We start from the raw sequence: 16,700 nt of genomic DNA, 5'->3' as shown, positions 1-16,700 counted from the left end.
GAAAGCTATCAACCCCCTAGCAAATCCCAAAAAAGACAAAAGAAAAGGTGATTAAGAAAGTGGGTGACATTACCAAATAAGCGAGTGACATTAAAATAAGATTATGTGTAGCCAAATTATTTTGGTTAATTGACCCTAGAAATGTGCACTTAGTATGCATTGTGTGGGCTTTATGCAAGAAGTGCATGAGAAGCTAGACCTAGACCCGAGCAAACCCACATAATGTCATTACAAACCGGATCCATGTGGGTTGATTTTTCCATAATCTTATTTTAATGTAGGGATAACAAGCTGAGATTTATCTTATTCTTGGATAAGGCTGCTGTTTTTTCTTCACATACAGAGTAGCCCCATTGAGGATAGAAATCCTTGGATAAGCTGTTCTTGGGATTGGTTGCCTTGTTTGGATCATTTTAAATTGAATAATCCTCAGGGGACTCCTGTCCATTGGGGTTGCTCTTGATGTGAAGAACAGCCCCACGGGTTGTTTGGCATGGGGATAGCTCTCCCTTGTGTGGCCAGCATTTTCTGGATTGAAAGGAAGGTAGAGAGGAGAAGGGAAGGGGAGAACACATTATACGTGCGGGGTAGCCAATCCAAGCTGGTTGCTCTTGATGTGAAGAACAGCCCCACGGGTTGTTTGGCATGGGGATAGCTCTCCCTTGTGTGGCCAGCATTTTCTGGATTGAAAGGAAGGTAGAGAGGAGAAGGGAAGGGGAGAACACATTATACGTGCGGGGTAGCCAATCCTGGAGGTTTATTCAAAATAAAATTATCCAAGCTGGATAGCCAATCCAAGGAACATCTTATCTAAAAGATTTCTATCTCCGTGATCAGCCACTTATGCAAGTTTGGATTGTAAGAAATTTTTTTCTTGAGAACATTTTTTTTTTCATGGGACTTACGAGGGTCCATTGCAAAAGGCATTTCGCGGCTGGTCTGTGGTCTGTTGCACGTCAGACCAGCCACCTCTTGAATGGAGACAAAAGCTGTTGTCTTCATTCACGAGTTGGCTGGTCTGACAAGATGCCTTTTGAGATGAACGCTACCAATTCCCTTTTTTCATATGATATATCTATTGTGTCCATAAATTAGGGGAAAATACTAAAGTTTAGGGATATCATTATAAATTAAAAGTCGAACTGTGGTTCTCGTCACTTTTTTCACATGTAACCAAACAATGGCAAAACTTGAAATTTTGTAGGGATTTGCTAGCTTGCGTAGCAAAAGGCATTTCACAGATGGTCTGTTGCGCATGTCAGAGCAGCCCCACAATGGATGAAGACAAAATCTGCTGAAAGTAATCCTCTAATGTGTGACAGACCACCTGCGAAATGCCTTTTGCTATAGACACTAGTAAATCCCAATTTTGGAAAAAGTTTTGCTTTTCCAAACTTGGGATTTGCTAGGGAACATCACAAAGACATTTCGCGGGCGGGCGGGCTGTTGCATGAGAGGGCAGCTAGCCAGACGAATTAAATGAATAAGACAAACTTTTCCTGAAAATTCTTGCAATCCATACAAGGCCTGGGCCATAGAACTTAATTATGAGCTTCAGAGCTGTGTTTCTCCGAAGTGTCTATTTACATGCAATTGATCAGACGGTTGGAATCGTTAGATAATTGTGCTCTTCCGGTCATGTGATCAAATATGTAGGACATACCAAATGAAGGGTCTGGATCACGCTAATCTCACGTGAGTGAACCCGGATGATCAGGGCTTCTTTATCTATCATTCCTCCCGTGGATAATAAAGCCTGAGTCGGCAAGTAGCGTGAGGGAGGTTTAAGGAGATTTTCTGCTGTCGGAAAATAGAAACTCGTCTCTGCATAGCAATAGCATACGAAAAAACGAGCTTCTTCAGATCTCTCTCTCTCTCTCTCTCTCTCTCTCTCTCTGAAATATCAAACACCTCGTTCTAGGGTTTCTAAATTATTTTGTTCTCTCCTTTTTCTTTACTCTTTCGATTCGTCCAAATCAACAAGGGTCTTTACGAGCGGGTGAATCAAAGGGAAGTATAATCTTCAATGAAATGGGGATTTCATTCAAGGTCGCCAAGACTGGAACTAGGTTTTGTCCCAAACCTTCCCAATTAGACGTCTCCATAGACGGATCCACTGAGAATTCGAAGGAGAATTCTCGAATTCTTGGTGGCCACGAATCGTCCGGTTCCAAGCGGAAGCACGAGGTAATTTTTGTTGTATTTGTTTTTATGGCTTTGGATTATGAAATGTAGAATTCTAGTTTCTTTATGATTTATGCTGCCCACATATTCCTAGGCATGCTGTATTTTTTCTTGATTTTCAGGGTTTGTCACAAAATAGAGGATGTAGAAACTGAAAAAGGTTTCTCTTTTTTCTTTTCTCTTCAGTTGAAAGTATCACTGAACTCGCTTGTTTATTTCTTTATGCCTAGATCGTAATGAAATTAGGGATGCAATTTGTCAAACACCCTTTTACTTTATTGTCAAGGGCTGAGATTAATTAAACCCACTAAAGACCATGCTTTTTAAGATATCTTGCATTTAGTACCTTCTTATCAATCATAAGACAAATATTGCTACGCCCTAATTAGGTGGAAAACTAAAAGAAGCATTGAGAAATAAGGTCCCAAGCATTAAAACCGGGCAAAGACATCCTCAGATTAGTTGAATTATCATTTATTTTGAATTTTTTATAGTTCCATGGTGGGTATGAGGTAAATGTTGACTGTTGACCAAGATCTAACTGCCTGATATACTCATGAACCCAATGACACTAAATTTGTAAGTTGATTCCTTTCAATGCTGTTGGTAAGCACCATAGAAGGCTTGCAATAAAGAATAAACTATGGGGCTTCTCTTGGTTGAAATTGTTTTTTAATTTCTCCAGAGTTTTCATCAAGTTCAAAGGGTGGGCAAAGGGAATCACTGTCATATTCTGTTCGGCCTGAACGTGTTGGGCACTTTTTCATCATGAAATTCAGGATGTACCCGGAATCCTTGAATAGTGGAAATCTTTGTTTCGGATTGAGAATCCTTGTTATTTATCTCAATGGAGGAACAGAACTGCAGGATTACCATAAATTGTAGGTCATCTTTATCACATCAAATACATCAGCGTCGTTGTTAGTGGTCAATATGTTGTTTAGTGAAGTTTATAAATTGATCGCATATTTGATCTGATGCCTTGTTTGAGAAGTGTAAAAACATTTTTGTGCTCATCAAAGATCATCATTTTGAGGGATTCTCCACCTGTTTTCCACTTCAAGCTTCGGATACATATTTCTGGATGATGTTAGGTTACTGTACTGTACACCCTCACATTTACACCCTGATTGTGGGGAATGCAAGTAAACTTTTTTGAGTTTTCCCATGAATAGCATGTAAATTAAATTCGAAGCATCTCCTAGATCGTACCACAGTAATTTTCCATCAAGCTTATAGAAATGCTAAGTTCATTCTTTAGAGAGGGATTATTTATAATCATGCTCAATTATATAATCTTGTATTCGTGTGGAATTCATCAGGGTTCAATGCACATTTTGTTGCCTAAATCCTAATTCTTTTGGATCACTTTAGTTGAGACCAAGGTTTTAAATTTCGGTTTCGGTACCAATTTCGGACCCCATCCGAAATTTGGTAATAATTAAAAAACATAATTTAATAAATTTCGGAATTCCGAAATTTTGTAATCTCTCTTTAAAAAAAAATAAAAAAATAAAAATAAAAATAAAATATATATATATATATATATATATATATATATATATATATATATATATATATATATATATATATATATATATGAGGAAAGTGAAGCTACACCGCCGGTGTAGCTAACTTAGCTACACTGCCGGCTTAAAATACAATGGGCCCACATTGTTTTGGTGATCCAAACCATTCATTTGATTGGCCCTCACATAGATAGGGTGTCCACCAAAAATCAGCTTCATAGGATCATCCTAACCCTACGATTTGTGGAGGCAAAAATGAACGTGTAAAAACCTTCACAAATTTGTCCATTTTTGCCTCCACAGTTTGAAGGGTTGGGATGATCCTATGGAGCTGATTTTTGGTAGACACCCTATCTATGTGAGGGCCAATCAAATGAATGGTTTGGATCACCAAAACAATGTGGGCCCATTGTATTTTAAGCCGGCGGTGTAGCTAAGTTAGCTACACCGGCGGTGTAGCTTCACTTTCCTCTATATATATATATATATATATATATATATATATATATATGAGAATAGAGTTCCTAAGGTGTCACCTCATATAGCTTATATGAGGTGGCGCTCACAAAACATAAGGGGCCCACATTTTTGGGGCGATCCAAACCACTCATTTGAAAGGCCCTTAGATGGATATGGTGCCTACAAAAAATCAGGTCCATAGGATCATCCTACCCCTTCCATTTATGGAGGTTAAAAATGGGCAGATTTATGGAGGTTTATACCCATTCATTTCAACCTCCACAAATGGAAGGGTTAGGATGATCCTATGAAGTTGATTTTTTGGGCACACCCTATCTATGTGAGGGCCTATCAAATGAATGCTTTGGATCATCCAAACAAAGTGGGCCCCTTATGTTTTTAAGCGCCACCTCATATAAGCTATATGAGGTGACACCTTAGGAACTCTATTCTCTCTCTCTCTCTCTCTCTCTCTCTATATATATATATATATATATATATATATATATATATATATATATATATATATATACATTTTCTCGAAATTTCGTCCGAAATTCTCGAAATTCCGAAATTTCTGTAAAATCCGGAATTTCGGCAAATTTCGGTTTCGGTCTCCACCAAAATCCGAAATTTCGGATTTTGGCCGAAATTTAAAACCATGGTTGAGACTACATGACCAACTTTTGTCTTTATCCAGCTAGTATGTTGATATGTTGTTGCTTGTGCATGCCATGGCGCCATGCTTTATGGATGCTTCTTCGTTCAAAATTACTTGAGCTTTCAAGTAGAAAGGCCATATAGCTACCACTGCCCCCTTGGCATGAAATTTCTTCCTCTGTTGTCTGATGACTTTAACTTTGGCCTTCATCTAGGATGACATCATTGAGGTGGGTGAAGATGTTGATGGTTTCTCGGTTCCGTCCAAATGCTCTGTTGGATGTTTTTCACAAGGTGAGGTTAATTTATTAATGAGTGACCTTTCCTATTAACCATTTTTCCTGAGCTATCTCACATGTTCTTTGCTTGGCAGAACATGAAGTGTCCTTTATGTTGAACCTCTTCCCAGATGGATTTTCTATTGGAAAACCGACTGAGGTTTGTTATCAAGAAACCTTTGAAGTTTTGAAAAGTTTAACACTCTTGAAGTCTGTATTTTTGGTCTGAATTATTCGTATTGTAATAAACCATGGGCAAGACCATTTTGTGGTTAAGCACCACCTGTGTTTTTGTCTGCTCAGTCCTTGAGGTCCTTGGTTTGTCTACACTAACTATAGCTTTGCCAATACAGAAAAGATATGATAATATTAAAAGTGAAAACCTTGTTGCTACACTTTTTGGTATAAGATGGTGTTATTTTCTAACTAAAAGTTTTATGATATTTCAGAAGGGAAAGGTTCAACCTTTGCTACAAGATGTACCAAAGTCGTTGCACCCATATGATAAGATGTCAGAGACTCTTTTTTCTGTAAGTACTGTGTATTTATGCTTTCCACATAACACAATGGTGCATCTGGAGCTATGTTACCATTTATGTTGTGTCTCACAATTTTCTGCAGTTATTGTTGTTCAAGGGCTTCTGTTTTCCATCCAGTCACTTATTGAGGTTGCATGATTGAATGCTATCTCTCTCTCTCTCTCTCTCTCTCTCTCTCTATATGTATATATATATATATATACTAGTAAAGAACCCCATGCATCCCCGACAAAGAACTGTTTGGACCACATCATCGGTTGATCCAAACCGTCCATGTGATGGAACACAACATAAATAGGTTGTGCTCGTAAAATCATTTCCATAGGCTGATCCTAGCACTCCAATCTATAGAGGTTTCCATAATTGTTGTTCCTCGTAAGGTGCCTGGAATTCGTCAATATTTTTACAGGTGTCCGAATCCGTAATATTATGTAATATGTTCACAAAAATCCGTAGTATTATGTAACATATGCACCAAATCCGTAATTTTGCAAAGAAAAAACGCTACCATGTTGACTTTGTGGACAAAATGTATAATAAAAAATTCATCAAGAAGGGTAAAATAGGTATTGTGAAGGGGGTAGGATTGAAAATATGGGGCTTCAATGGGGGCCTTTGTTAACAAAAGCAAAAAAAAGTGATGTGTAATTCTATTAGAATTTTGGAAGAAATTCAAATAATTCTCTCATTTTCTCTTATGCTATATAGTATACTAGTAAAAAACCCCGTGCGATGCATGGGCCGACAAAGAACTGTACGGATCATATCATCGGTTAATCCAAACAGTCCATGTGATGGAACACAACATAAATAGGTTGTGCCCGTAAAATCATTTCCATAGGCTGATCCTAGCCCTCCAATCTATAGAGGTCTCCATAATTGTTGTCTCTCTTAAGGTGCCCAGAATTCGTCAATATTTTTTAAGGTGTCTTGAATCCGTAGTATTATGTAATATGTTCACAAAAATCCGTAGTATTATGTAACATATGCACCGAATTCGTAATTTTGCATAGAAAAAAGTCACATATGTTGACTTTGTGGACAAAATGTATTATAAAAAAATCATAAAGAAGGATAAGATAGGTATTGTGATGGGGGTAGGATTGAAAATATGGACCTTTAATGGGTGCCTTTGTTAACAAAAGCAAAAAAAGGTGATGTGTAATTCTCACAGATTTTTCAAAAATTCTTTCCTTTTCTCTTCTGCTATATATATATATATATATATATATATATATGAGGAAAGTGTTGGTGAGCTTAAGCTCACCAAACTTATGGTGAGCTTAAGCGCCCCAATCACATGGGTCCCACATTTTCTGTGGTGATCCAAACCATTCATTTGCAAGGCCCTATCATAGATAGGGTGTGTACCAAAAATCAGCTCCATAGGATCATCCTAACCCCTCCATTTGTGGAGGACAAAAATGGGCAGATTTGTGGACAAATAATGTCTGTCCATTTTGACCTCCACAAATGGATGGGTTAGGATGATCCTATGGAGCTGATTTTTGGTACACACCCCATCTATGTAAGGGCCTTTCAAATGAATGCTTTGGATCATCCTAACAAAGTAGGCCCCAATGTGATGAGAGAGAGAGAGAGAGAGAGAGAGAGAGAGAGAGAGAGAGAGAGAGAGAGAAGGGTTCCTGCGCTCGAGCGCAGATAGGTTATCTGCGCTCGAGGGCTGGAAAGGGGGGTGGGGCCACATTGTGGGGTGATCCTAAGCATTCATTTGATAGACCCCATCATGGATGGGGAGTGTACAAAAAATCAGCTCCATTGGACCATCTTAGGGTGTCCATTTGTGGGGCAAAAAATGGACAGATATTGTTTGTCCACAAATCTACCCATTTTGGCCCCATAAATGGACACCCTATGGTGATCCAATGGAGCTGATTTTTGGTGGACACCCTATCCATGAAAGGGCCCATCAAATGAATGCTTTGGACCCCCCCCCCCCCTGTTTCTGCACTCGAGCGCAGGAACCCTTTCCTCATATATATATATATATATATATATAGCATAAGAGAAAAGGGGAGAATTATTTGAATTTCTCCCAAAATTCTATGAGAATTACACGTCACTTTTTTTTTGACTTTTTTAACAAAGGCACTTATTCAACCCACTTATTTTCAATCCTACCTCCTCCTTTATGCTTTTTAACAAAGGTACCCATTAAAGCCACATAATTTCAATCCTACCTCCCTCCTTTATGCTTTTTTAATTATGGAAACCTCTATAGATTGGAGGGCTAGGATCATCCTATGGAAATGAATTTATGGGCACAACCTATTGATGTTGTGTTCCATCACATGGACGGTTTGGATCAACTTATGATGTGGTCAGTACAGTTCTTTGTCGGCCCGTGCATTGCACGGGTTTTTTTACTAGTGTGTGTGTATATATATATAGCAGAAGAGAAAAGGAGAGAATTATTTGAATTTCTCCCAAAATTCTAATAGAATTACACATCACTTTTTTTGACTTTTTTTAACAAAGGCACCCATTCAACCCACATATTTTCAACCCTACCCCTCCTTTATGCTTTTTAACAAAGGCCCCCATTAAAGCGACATAATTTCAATCCTACCCCCTTCACAATACCTATGTTACCTTTCTTGATGAATTTTGTATTATACATTTTGTCCACAAAGTCAACATGGTGGCGTTTTTTCTTTGCACAATTACGGATTGGGTGCGTATGTTACATAATACTACGGATTCTTGTGAACATATTACATAATACTACGGATTTAGGACACCTTTCAAAATATTGATGAATTCCGGGCATCATAAGAGGAACAACATATTATGGAAACCTCTATAGATTGGAACGCTAGGATCAGCCTATGGAAATGATTTTACGGGCACAACCTATTTCTGTTGTGGTCCATCACATGGACGGTTTGGATCAACCTATGATGTGGTCCGTACAGTTCTTTGTCGGCCCGTGCATCGCACGGGGTTTTTTTTACTAGTGTGTGTGTGTGTGTGTGTGTGTGTGTGTGTGTGTGTGTGTGTGTGTGTGTGTGTGTATATATATATATATATATATATATAGAGAGAGAGAGAGAGAGAGAGAGAGAGAGAGAGAGAGAGAGAGAGATTTTACATTTCCTTTTTTGGTGGACTTCTTTTCATGAAAACTATAGATCTATGATCTTGTTATACCTTGAAAACAACTTGTATTCACAGTAAGCCCCAGGGGTTCAGTTTATTACATATTTTTCGGTTTAATCATAGGCAGTGACTTGGGGAATGTGTGTTAGAGGTCACTCATCAGTTGAGTACAGGCAGCCTGGAAAGGCTAATTTTCCTTTTTTCTTCTTGAGTCATAGGAAAACCCTAGAATTACTTGGGGATTCAAACATGGAGGAATGGACGATACAAATGTCATTCGATGTACCTGGATGTATTAGTCTGTGATGGCATTGGTGGAATATTGAAATGTGGAGGCATGCTTACACTTCACAGATCGATGTGGATGCAGTGCATGTGTTCGTTTTGTTCATGTTTATTTTTGGAGGATCTCATATATGCTGTGCACTTAGTTGCCAATGATGCAAAAAGGTCTTTAATTGCATGTATTGACTGTGGAATGGTCAATGTCAATGCTGAACGCCCTCACTGATTACCTTGTCTAGACCAAGAAATTTTGTGGTCTCAATGCCTGATTCCGTGAAGCATGTGTAATGTCATAATCTTAGATGGATTATTTCTAACATGTATTTCATATGAGGTATGAAAAATGTGAAGAAACAAATTTTGTTATGGATATTTGTACGCTTTTCAACTTCATCATACCATTGCATTTGCTGGGAAGAAACTCCATTCCATATATATATATGAGAGGAAAAGGATTGTACGCTCGACCGTACCTAAAGTTAGGTACGGTAGAGTGCCAAATCACATGGGTCCCCCATTTTTGGTGGGCATCTAAACCATTCATTTGCAAGGCCCCATCATAGATAGGGTGCATACCAAAAATCAGCACCATTGATACATCCTAACCCCTCCAAAACTGGAGGCCAAAATGGGCAGATTTGTGGACAAACACTGTCTGTCCATTTTGGCCTCCCCAAATGGATGGGTTAGGATGATCCTATGGAGCTGATTTTTGGTATGCACCCTATCTATGATGGGGCCTTGCAAATGAATGGTTTAGATGCCCACCAAAAATGTGGGACCCATGTGATTTGGCACTCTACCGTACCTAACTTTAGATACGGTCGAGCGTACAATCATATACCTCTATATATATATATATATATATATATATATATATATAAAGAGTTAAGTGAAGCTACACATACGTGTAGCTAACTTAGCTACACCGACGGCTTAAAATACAGTGGGCCCACATTATTTGGGTGATCCAAACCATTCATTTGATAGGCCCTCACATTGATAGGGTGTGCCCAAAAAATCAGCTCCATAGGATCATCCCAACCCTTCAAACTGTGAAGGCAAAAATTGATAGATTTGTGAAGGTTTTTACACGTCCAATTTTGCCTCCACAAATCGTTGGGTTGGGATGATCCTATGGAGCTGATTTTTTGGGCACACCCTATCTATGTGAGGGCCCATCAAATGAATGGTTTGCATCACTCAAACAATGTGGGGCCCACTGTATTTTAAGCCGTTGGTGTAGCTAAGTTAGCTACAAGTATGTGTAGCTACACTTTTCTCATATATAAATTTTGAATGGTTTTTTTATTTATATTTGATGTAAAATAAATTTTTTTTTGAGGAAAATATGTGTATTTTACTCTCTGCTTCTCACTATTTGCTTAAATAAGATGTCAAATCCCCAACAGTAGATTCTTGTTTCCTTAATGTTATGTTTCACATTTGTCTTACTTATTGTTGTCAACAACTTGTTTCTATGTACTTGGAGGCAATTGAATCAGGTCGGTTGCCTGGAGATATTCTGGATGATATACCTTGCAAGTATTTTGACGGGACGCTTGTGTGTGAGGTGAGTTATTGGTACACAATCAAGTTTAGTAACCATGATTGGAACTGCATCTTTGTCTAGCATTCACATTTTACCTTCTAATTTTCATTTCTCTTGCTTTCCAATTTAATTTTGTATGGGCTATACTGGTGCAAGAGATCTCAACTCCCTGTATATTGTGGGAAGCTGACTTCCAAACAATAATTTGTTTCCTCTTAATCAGGCCTTCCTTAATTTGGGGGCCTAAAATGCACATGTCTAATCGCAATTTCATTGACAAAGTTTGCAAAGATTGAAACCTGTTAAAGTATAAAAAAATAAATAACGCCTTCTCCAACAGCTTAAGCTTTTGGTGTAACTGGTTGTTTCACAAAACCCATGAGTTCTGACAAAGTTTATGTTAATGTTTCAATTGTCAGCCTCATCTATTTGCTTTTTGGCAGGCTGATAAGTTACTATCAGGTTGAAATTATCTGTTAAAAACATTATTTTAATAGTTTTTCTATGAAATTCAATCAGTAACTATTGGTTTTTTCAAGTTGATGCTATGACACAAGAAAATAATATTTATGATTTTAGTTTAATAATAAAGATCAAACATTATTTTTTGGTTTTTTCTTTTTGGATGACTGAACGTTACTAGTCACAAAATCATTCTCATCCATGTCTACTCCTTTTTACCTTGGTCGAGTTCTCATCCAAGTCTGAGTTTTTAAACACTTCATGAGACAATGCCATACGTCTGCATAGGAGCATGCCTTGCTTAGATCACAAGATATCCAAACATTTTTTTGATCCCTAATCATCTCCTTGAATAAGTTTACTTTATTGTGCTCTTGTTCAATGAGTAAATTTTTATGCAGGTGCGGGATTATAGGAAGTGCATGCCTGAACTAGGAACTACAAATTCTGCTGTAGATGACTTTGCTTTTGTCAATAAAGTGCATCTTCGAATGTCACTGGAAAATGTTGTCAAGGATATGCCTTTAATCTCGGATGATTCTTGGACTTACAGTGATCTAATGGTCAGTATGCAGGACAGGCTACCTATCTTGTCTCGAGAATGTGAGCTAATTTATTTATTATGATTCTATGTTGTAGGAGGTTGAGTCCCGAATATTAAAAGCCCTGCAGCCACAGCTTTGTCTAGATCCTACTCCAATGATGGAGAGACTGTGTGTTTCCAATAAGGTACTAAATCTATGCATGCTCAATGAACTCCTGAGAGAACTTTCGTTACTCCTGAGAGAACTTTCTTTCTGGAAAATATTCTTGCAAATTAACTACTATTCGCACTGACATTTATTGACAGCTCAATTTGGGCATCTATGGAGCGAGGAAGAAGAGATTGAAGGAAATGGCAGAGGTCACAGTTACATCTAACGGTCAAACTCATGGGAAGAAAGTCTCCATGGACAGGTTACCTGAGAATGCAAACCCCAAGTCGGGAGACTCAGGATCCATATCAGTTGATGCAGCAGTGCAGCAAGTCCGTGAGAATATGCCCGTTCAAAATGTCATCTCAAGTAGTGGGTCAGCCTTAAGACCCCAAAAATCCGGACAAGAGGCTTCTAGACCAGCATTACCAATGATATCCCAACATAAGTTTCAACCTGTAGTCAGCTACCCAAGAAATATTCATGACCATGGCTCTACGTCTCATGCAAATGCACCAGCAGTTGACATTAGTTGTGGTTCGGCTGCTGGGCGTGACTTGATTAACTCATACAATGACACTATGAGTTGTAGTGGTTCTCTTCAGGTAAAGAGGGAAAGCCAAGATACCCAATTCACACCTATGAGTTATAGTGGTTCTCTCCAGCTGAAGAGGGAAAGCCAAGATGCCCAATTCACATCAATGTCGGGTATTAAGAGACCAAAGCAGACACCACCAGCTATAGATGCCATTCAACAACAGCAAGCAAGGTCTCAACTGGACAACATCCATGGAACCAATTTAAATTGGAAAAACTCACTGTTACAGAAGCAATCAGAAGCCAGAGGAATCCATTATGCCAACGTTGGGGGACAAAAGTATCCCCAGCAGGTAGTAAATGATCCCAGACAAACTCTTTCTGAAGGGACTCCAAATCAGGAGGCAGGGGTGTCCTGTTATTTGGAGCAGCAGGGGATAAGGTATGGCATTAAGGAAGATAAGATGGAAATAGAGAAGATAGACAAGCAAGTGCATGAAAAGAGTAAAGATGATTCAAACATATTAGAGACAGAAAGCAATCAACTGGATCGGCAGCAGCTGCGCATGCAGCAACAACCACAACAGATGTTTATGAGATCTCATCTCCCCCCACAATCTCCTTGGCATGGCCTTGGCCCACTTGATCTGAAGAAGGACGAGACACTCATGAAACGGAAATCCGCAGTGAGTCCCCGGGTTTCTGTTGGAGCTGTGGTACAATCTCCTGTATCATCAAAATCCGGAGAAATTTCTAGTGGATCATTAGGTGCCGCCCACTTTGGTGCAGTTGCAACGGCTGCTTCAATTGGGCCACAGAGGGATAAAGCAACAACACTTTCCGGTGCCGCAGGTGGAATTCCTTCTGTAACTTCCAGTCCTAGTGATTCTATGCAACAACAGTACCAGGGACCGACAGCTGTCAAAAAGCGATCAAATTCCCTCTCTAAAACCCCAGCAATTTGTGCAGTTGGATCTCCCGCAAGTGTTAGTAATACGAGTGTGCCCTTGAATGCAAACAGCCCTTCAATTGGGACACCGCCTATGGCTGATAAAGATATTCTTGAGAGATTTTCGAAGATTGACATGGTGACTACAAGGTATGATGTCAACCAAAGAATCATCAGGCTAGGGCTTTTGCATGTTACATTCTACAGCCAGTCTTATCCTGCTCTCATCATATGCTTTAATGGGTTTGCATTTTCAGATACCAACTCAAGTGCAAAAGGAATAAGGTCGATGATTACCCTGTAATGAAACCTGTAACCTATTCAACTCAAAAGGTCGCACTCTGTCTCTCTAATTCCTTGAATAATGAGGACCTCAAAGAGCTACCAAGTCCAATGCCGATGTCAAAGTCACTTATAGGTGGGAGCATGAATATTTGTAAGAGCAGAGTCCTGAATTTCATTCACACTGACCATATCTATCAAGGTTTGTTGTGCTCGTGTCTCAACTATTCTGTTCCTAATTGACAGCTACCCCCGTACCTCTCTGACTGTTCTGTCTTTTCTACAGACAATGGCGTTCCTATTGTTGTTCCTAGGTATCGAAACAGATTAGTCCTGTTAGGGAGGCCAGATGGCATGGTAGCAATGCAGCATGGAAATTTGGATGATAGTGATTTTCTTGCCAGTCGGGATTATCTCCCAACATTGCCCAATACTGTGAGTTCCTGTACTTTACGTTGCATTTTCTGTAATCATAGTCAGCAGTTAGTATATCTTTATTCGCTGACTCTTTTCTCACCCGAATATATTTTTCAGCACTATGCAGATTTGCTTGCTACTCAGTTTTGTTCACTGGTAAGTTTTTCTAATAGAAGTCTGATCTTAAGAAATCTGCCTGCATCTCATTTTTTACTGACTTTTACATATGAAACTTGTATGTATTTAATTTATGTAGATGAATCGTGATGGATATAAACTCATTGATGATCAAACCCAACCCATACTGACACGTATGAGCCCTACCTCTATTGGTCCATCGACTGCTCCCGGTTTATCTTTGGATTCTGCGGCAACTGATCTACAATACCAGGAAAATGTTTCAGGCCAGCCATCTAATAACACGACTCCACCTATCAGCAGCATCACATCCCTGAACTCCTCCCAGAATAGTTTATCTAGCACACTGACACACTCTCCTGGAAATGCCCAGACCCTACAGATGTCCATGTCCCAAGGATATTTGCCAGAAGGAGCAGGAGCAATGCCTGCGAGAGCACAACAGTTGGACCAAACATCACTTCAGCATCACCAGCAAAATTCACAATCCCAGATTCAACAACCACATCAGCACTCCCAGATCCAGAGATCGTCTGTATTGCTTCCGACCAATTCTCTCTCTCACCTCGGTGCAATTTCGCAGAATTCAAACCTACAGATGGGTAATCACATGGTCAACAAACCTTCTCATCCACAACTCCAGTTTTTACAACAGCAGCAGCAGCAGCAGCAACAACAACAGCAACAACAGCAGCAGCAACAGCAACAACAGCCACTACCACAGTTGCAAAGGAAAATGATGATCGGTCTTGGGGCCGCCATGGGCATGGGAAACATGGGCAACAACATGGTTGGGCTTGGTGGCCTGAGCAATGTGGGCGTGGGGGGCATGCGGGGAATGGGAGCCAGCATCTCGGCACCCATGGGTCCTATATCTGGCTTTGGAAATGTAAATCAAAATCCCATGAACCTGAGCCAGGCTTCCAATATCGCGAACTTGTTAACTCAGCAACTTCGTCCGGGTACACTATCACATGCACAGGCTGCTGCCATGACAAAGCTCAGGATGGGACAGAACAGAGGGGGAATGTCGGGTCAATCTAGCATTGGCGGGATGTCAGGAAATGGGCAGATGCATGTTGGCAATAGTGGCCTCTCGATGCTGAGCCATACTCTGAACAGGGCTAACTTGAGTTCGTTCCAACAGCGGACCACAATGGCATCCATGGGCCCACCAAGGACAAATTTTTACATGAACCAACAGCAACAACTACAATTACAACAACAGCAACAGATGCAGCAGCAGCAACAACAACAAATAAGTTCTCCGTTACAGCATCAGCAAGGTATTGTTTTACAATCACAGGTGGGTTCTCCATCAACAATGGCAACTCAGCAGCAACTGAGCCAACAACAACAGATTAGCTCACCCCAATTGAGCCAACAGACTCCAATGAGCCCACAACAGCTGAGCTCAGGGGCACTCCAACAGATGAATGCTAACAATGTAGGGACTGGCCCCGCGAGCCCCCAGTTGAGTTCACAGACTCTCGGGTCGGTTAATAGCATCTCAAGCTCCCCAATGGAGTTACAAGGTCACAACAAAGGCAGCTCCATTAATAAAGTATAGGCAGCGTAAGGAGGTTGGGATCAAAATCAAGGCGGTTTAAATGATGGTGGCGATTGTTTGTCTTCTGAAATAATTTCTGAGCTAATACAAGCACTTGTGGTGTCGAGTCTCCGCCCCAACTGTATGGTTGGTTGAAGAAGGAAGCTGAGAAGGCTACTCAAAATCTTCTTTTAAGGACTATATGGTTTCAACAGAATTTAGCAACAGCCTGTTCTCACTTGAGAAAGATGAACAGAAGAACGCAAGGCGGATTCAAAAGGTTCACTGCTTCGTTAGAATGGAAATGTATGTTTTTTATGTTCTATAAATCCGTCTATAAATCCGTCCACGGATTTATCGTGAATACAAAGATCAAAACCATAGCTTAAGGATGACAAGGAAGGCCCATTGATAACCTGGGCTGGCATATATTTATTTTGTAAATCAGCCAAGAGTAACTGTTTTTGGGTTTTCTTGTATGATAAATACCAACAAATGAAAGGAAAACACTTTCAAAACAGGTCTCTGATGCGCAGCAAATGACTAAAGAGGTAGAGCTTTGTGCCAAGGTAGAGACTAGAGATGGAGGTGGAAACATCTCTCGGAAAGAAGGGATCAATTCTTCATGCGAAGTGAACTGGTACAAAAAGTCCGAGCGAGACCTCTTTTATTTATACCTTGTGTTTTTTGTCGCGCTGCTATTAAACATTCTAGATGTTTTCCAAGACAGAAATGATATTTCCACCCCTTTTCCGGTGCTTCTACCACCTTTGTTTAACTTTTCATGAAAAGTTAAAAATAAAAGGAGTGCAAATATGAGGTTGTTATGTAGAGGGCTAGTAGAATCCTTGAAAAGTAGAGGATGGTGCATTTGCTAGTGGTCTCTGTAAATAAGGACTTTGGATATATACATACTAGGTTTCCCTATGCAGGCAAGTTTCATATCATCGGACGTGACCTCTATGCCCAGAGAATCACCTTTGGCTTGCCAATCTGTAGTTTGTTTTTCTAATAGAGTTAAGGATCATACGATCTTGGCCTATTTGCATTTCAGCTTTTTCCCTT

General features: G+C 39.8%; 1 protein-coding gene across 1 annotated transcript; it reads left to right on the top strand.

Moving 5' to 3' along the window:
- Positions 1 to 1,754: 1,754 nt before the first annotated feature.
- On the top strand, positions 1,755 to 16,677 carry LOC143877962 (nuclear receptor coactivator). Its single transcript, XM_077380315.1, has 12 exons — positions 1,755 to 2,187; positions 5,048 to 5,126; positions 5,206 to 5,270; positions 5,560 to 5,640; positions 10,547 to 10,627; positions 11,470 to 11,631; positions 11,708 to 11,797; positions 11,919 to 13,399; positions 13,507 to 13,733; positions 13,818 to 13,966; positions 14,066 to 14,104; positions 14,205 to 16,677. The coding sequence occupies exons 1-12, from the start codon at positions 2,032 to 2,034 to the stop codon at positions 15,654 to 15,656; spliced, it is 4,062 nt and encodes a 1,353-aa protein (XP_077236430.1). The 5' UTR covers positions 1,755 to 2,031; the 3' UTR covers positions 15,657 to 16,677.
- The last annotated feature ends 23 nt before the right edge of the window (positions 16,678 to 16,700 follow it).

The sequence above is a fragment of the Tasmannia lanceolata genome, unplaced genomic scaffold (genome assembly GCF_043159265.1).
Source record: "Tasmannia lanceolata isolate RefF3 unplaced genomic scaffold, GAP_Taslan_0.1 ptg000005l, whole genome shotgun sequence".
NCBI classification, from domain to species: domain Eukaryota; kingdom Viridiplantae; phylum Streptophyta; class Magnoliopsida; order Canellales; family Winteraceae; genus Tasmannia; species Tasmannia lanceolata.
Note: the sequence above shows the minus strand (reverse complement) of the source record. Positions and strands in the feature narration are given on the sequence as shown.

What these genes read in the sequence shown, in the direction of transcription:
- LOC143877962 (XM_077380315.1), top strand. Translation starts at nt 2,032, where the DNA reads ATGGGGATTTCATTCAAGGTCGCCAAGACTGGAACTAGGTTTTGTCCC. An exon ending in GTTCCAAGCGGAAGCACGAG is followed by an intron (nt 2,188 to 5,047) that starts GTAATTTTTGTT and finishes GCCTTCATCTAG; the next exon opens with GATGACATCATTGAGGTGGG. An exon ending in CTATTGGAAAACCGACTGAG is followed by an intron (nt 5,271 to 5,559) that starts GTTTGTTATCAA and finishes ATGATATTTCAG; the next exon opens with AAGGGAAAGGTTCAACCTTT.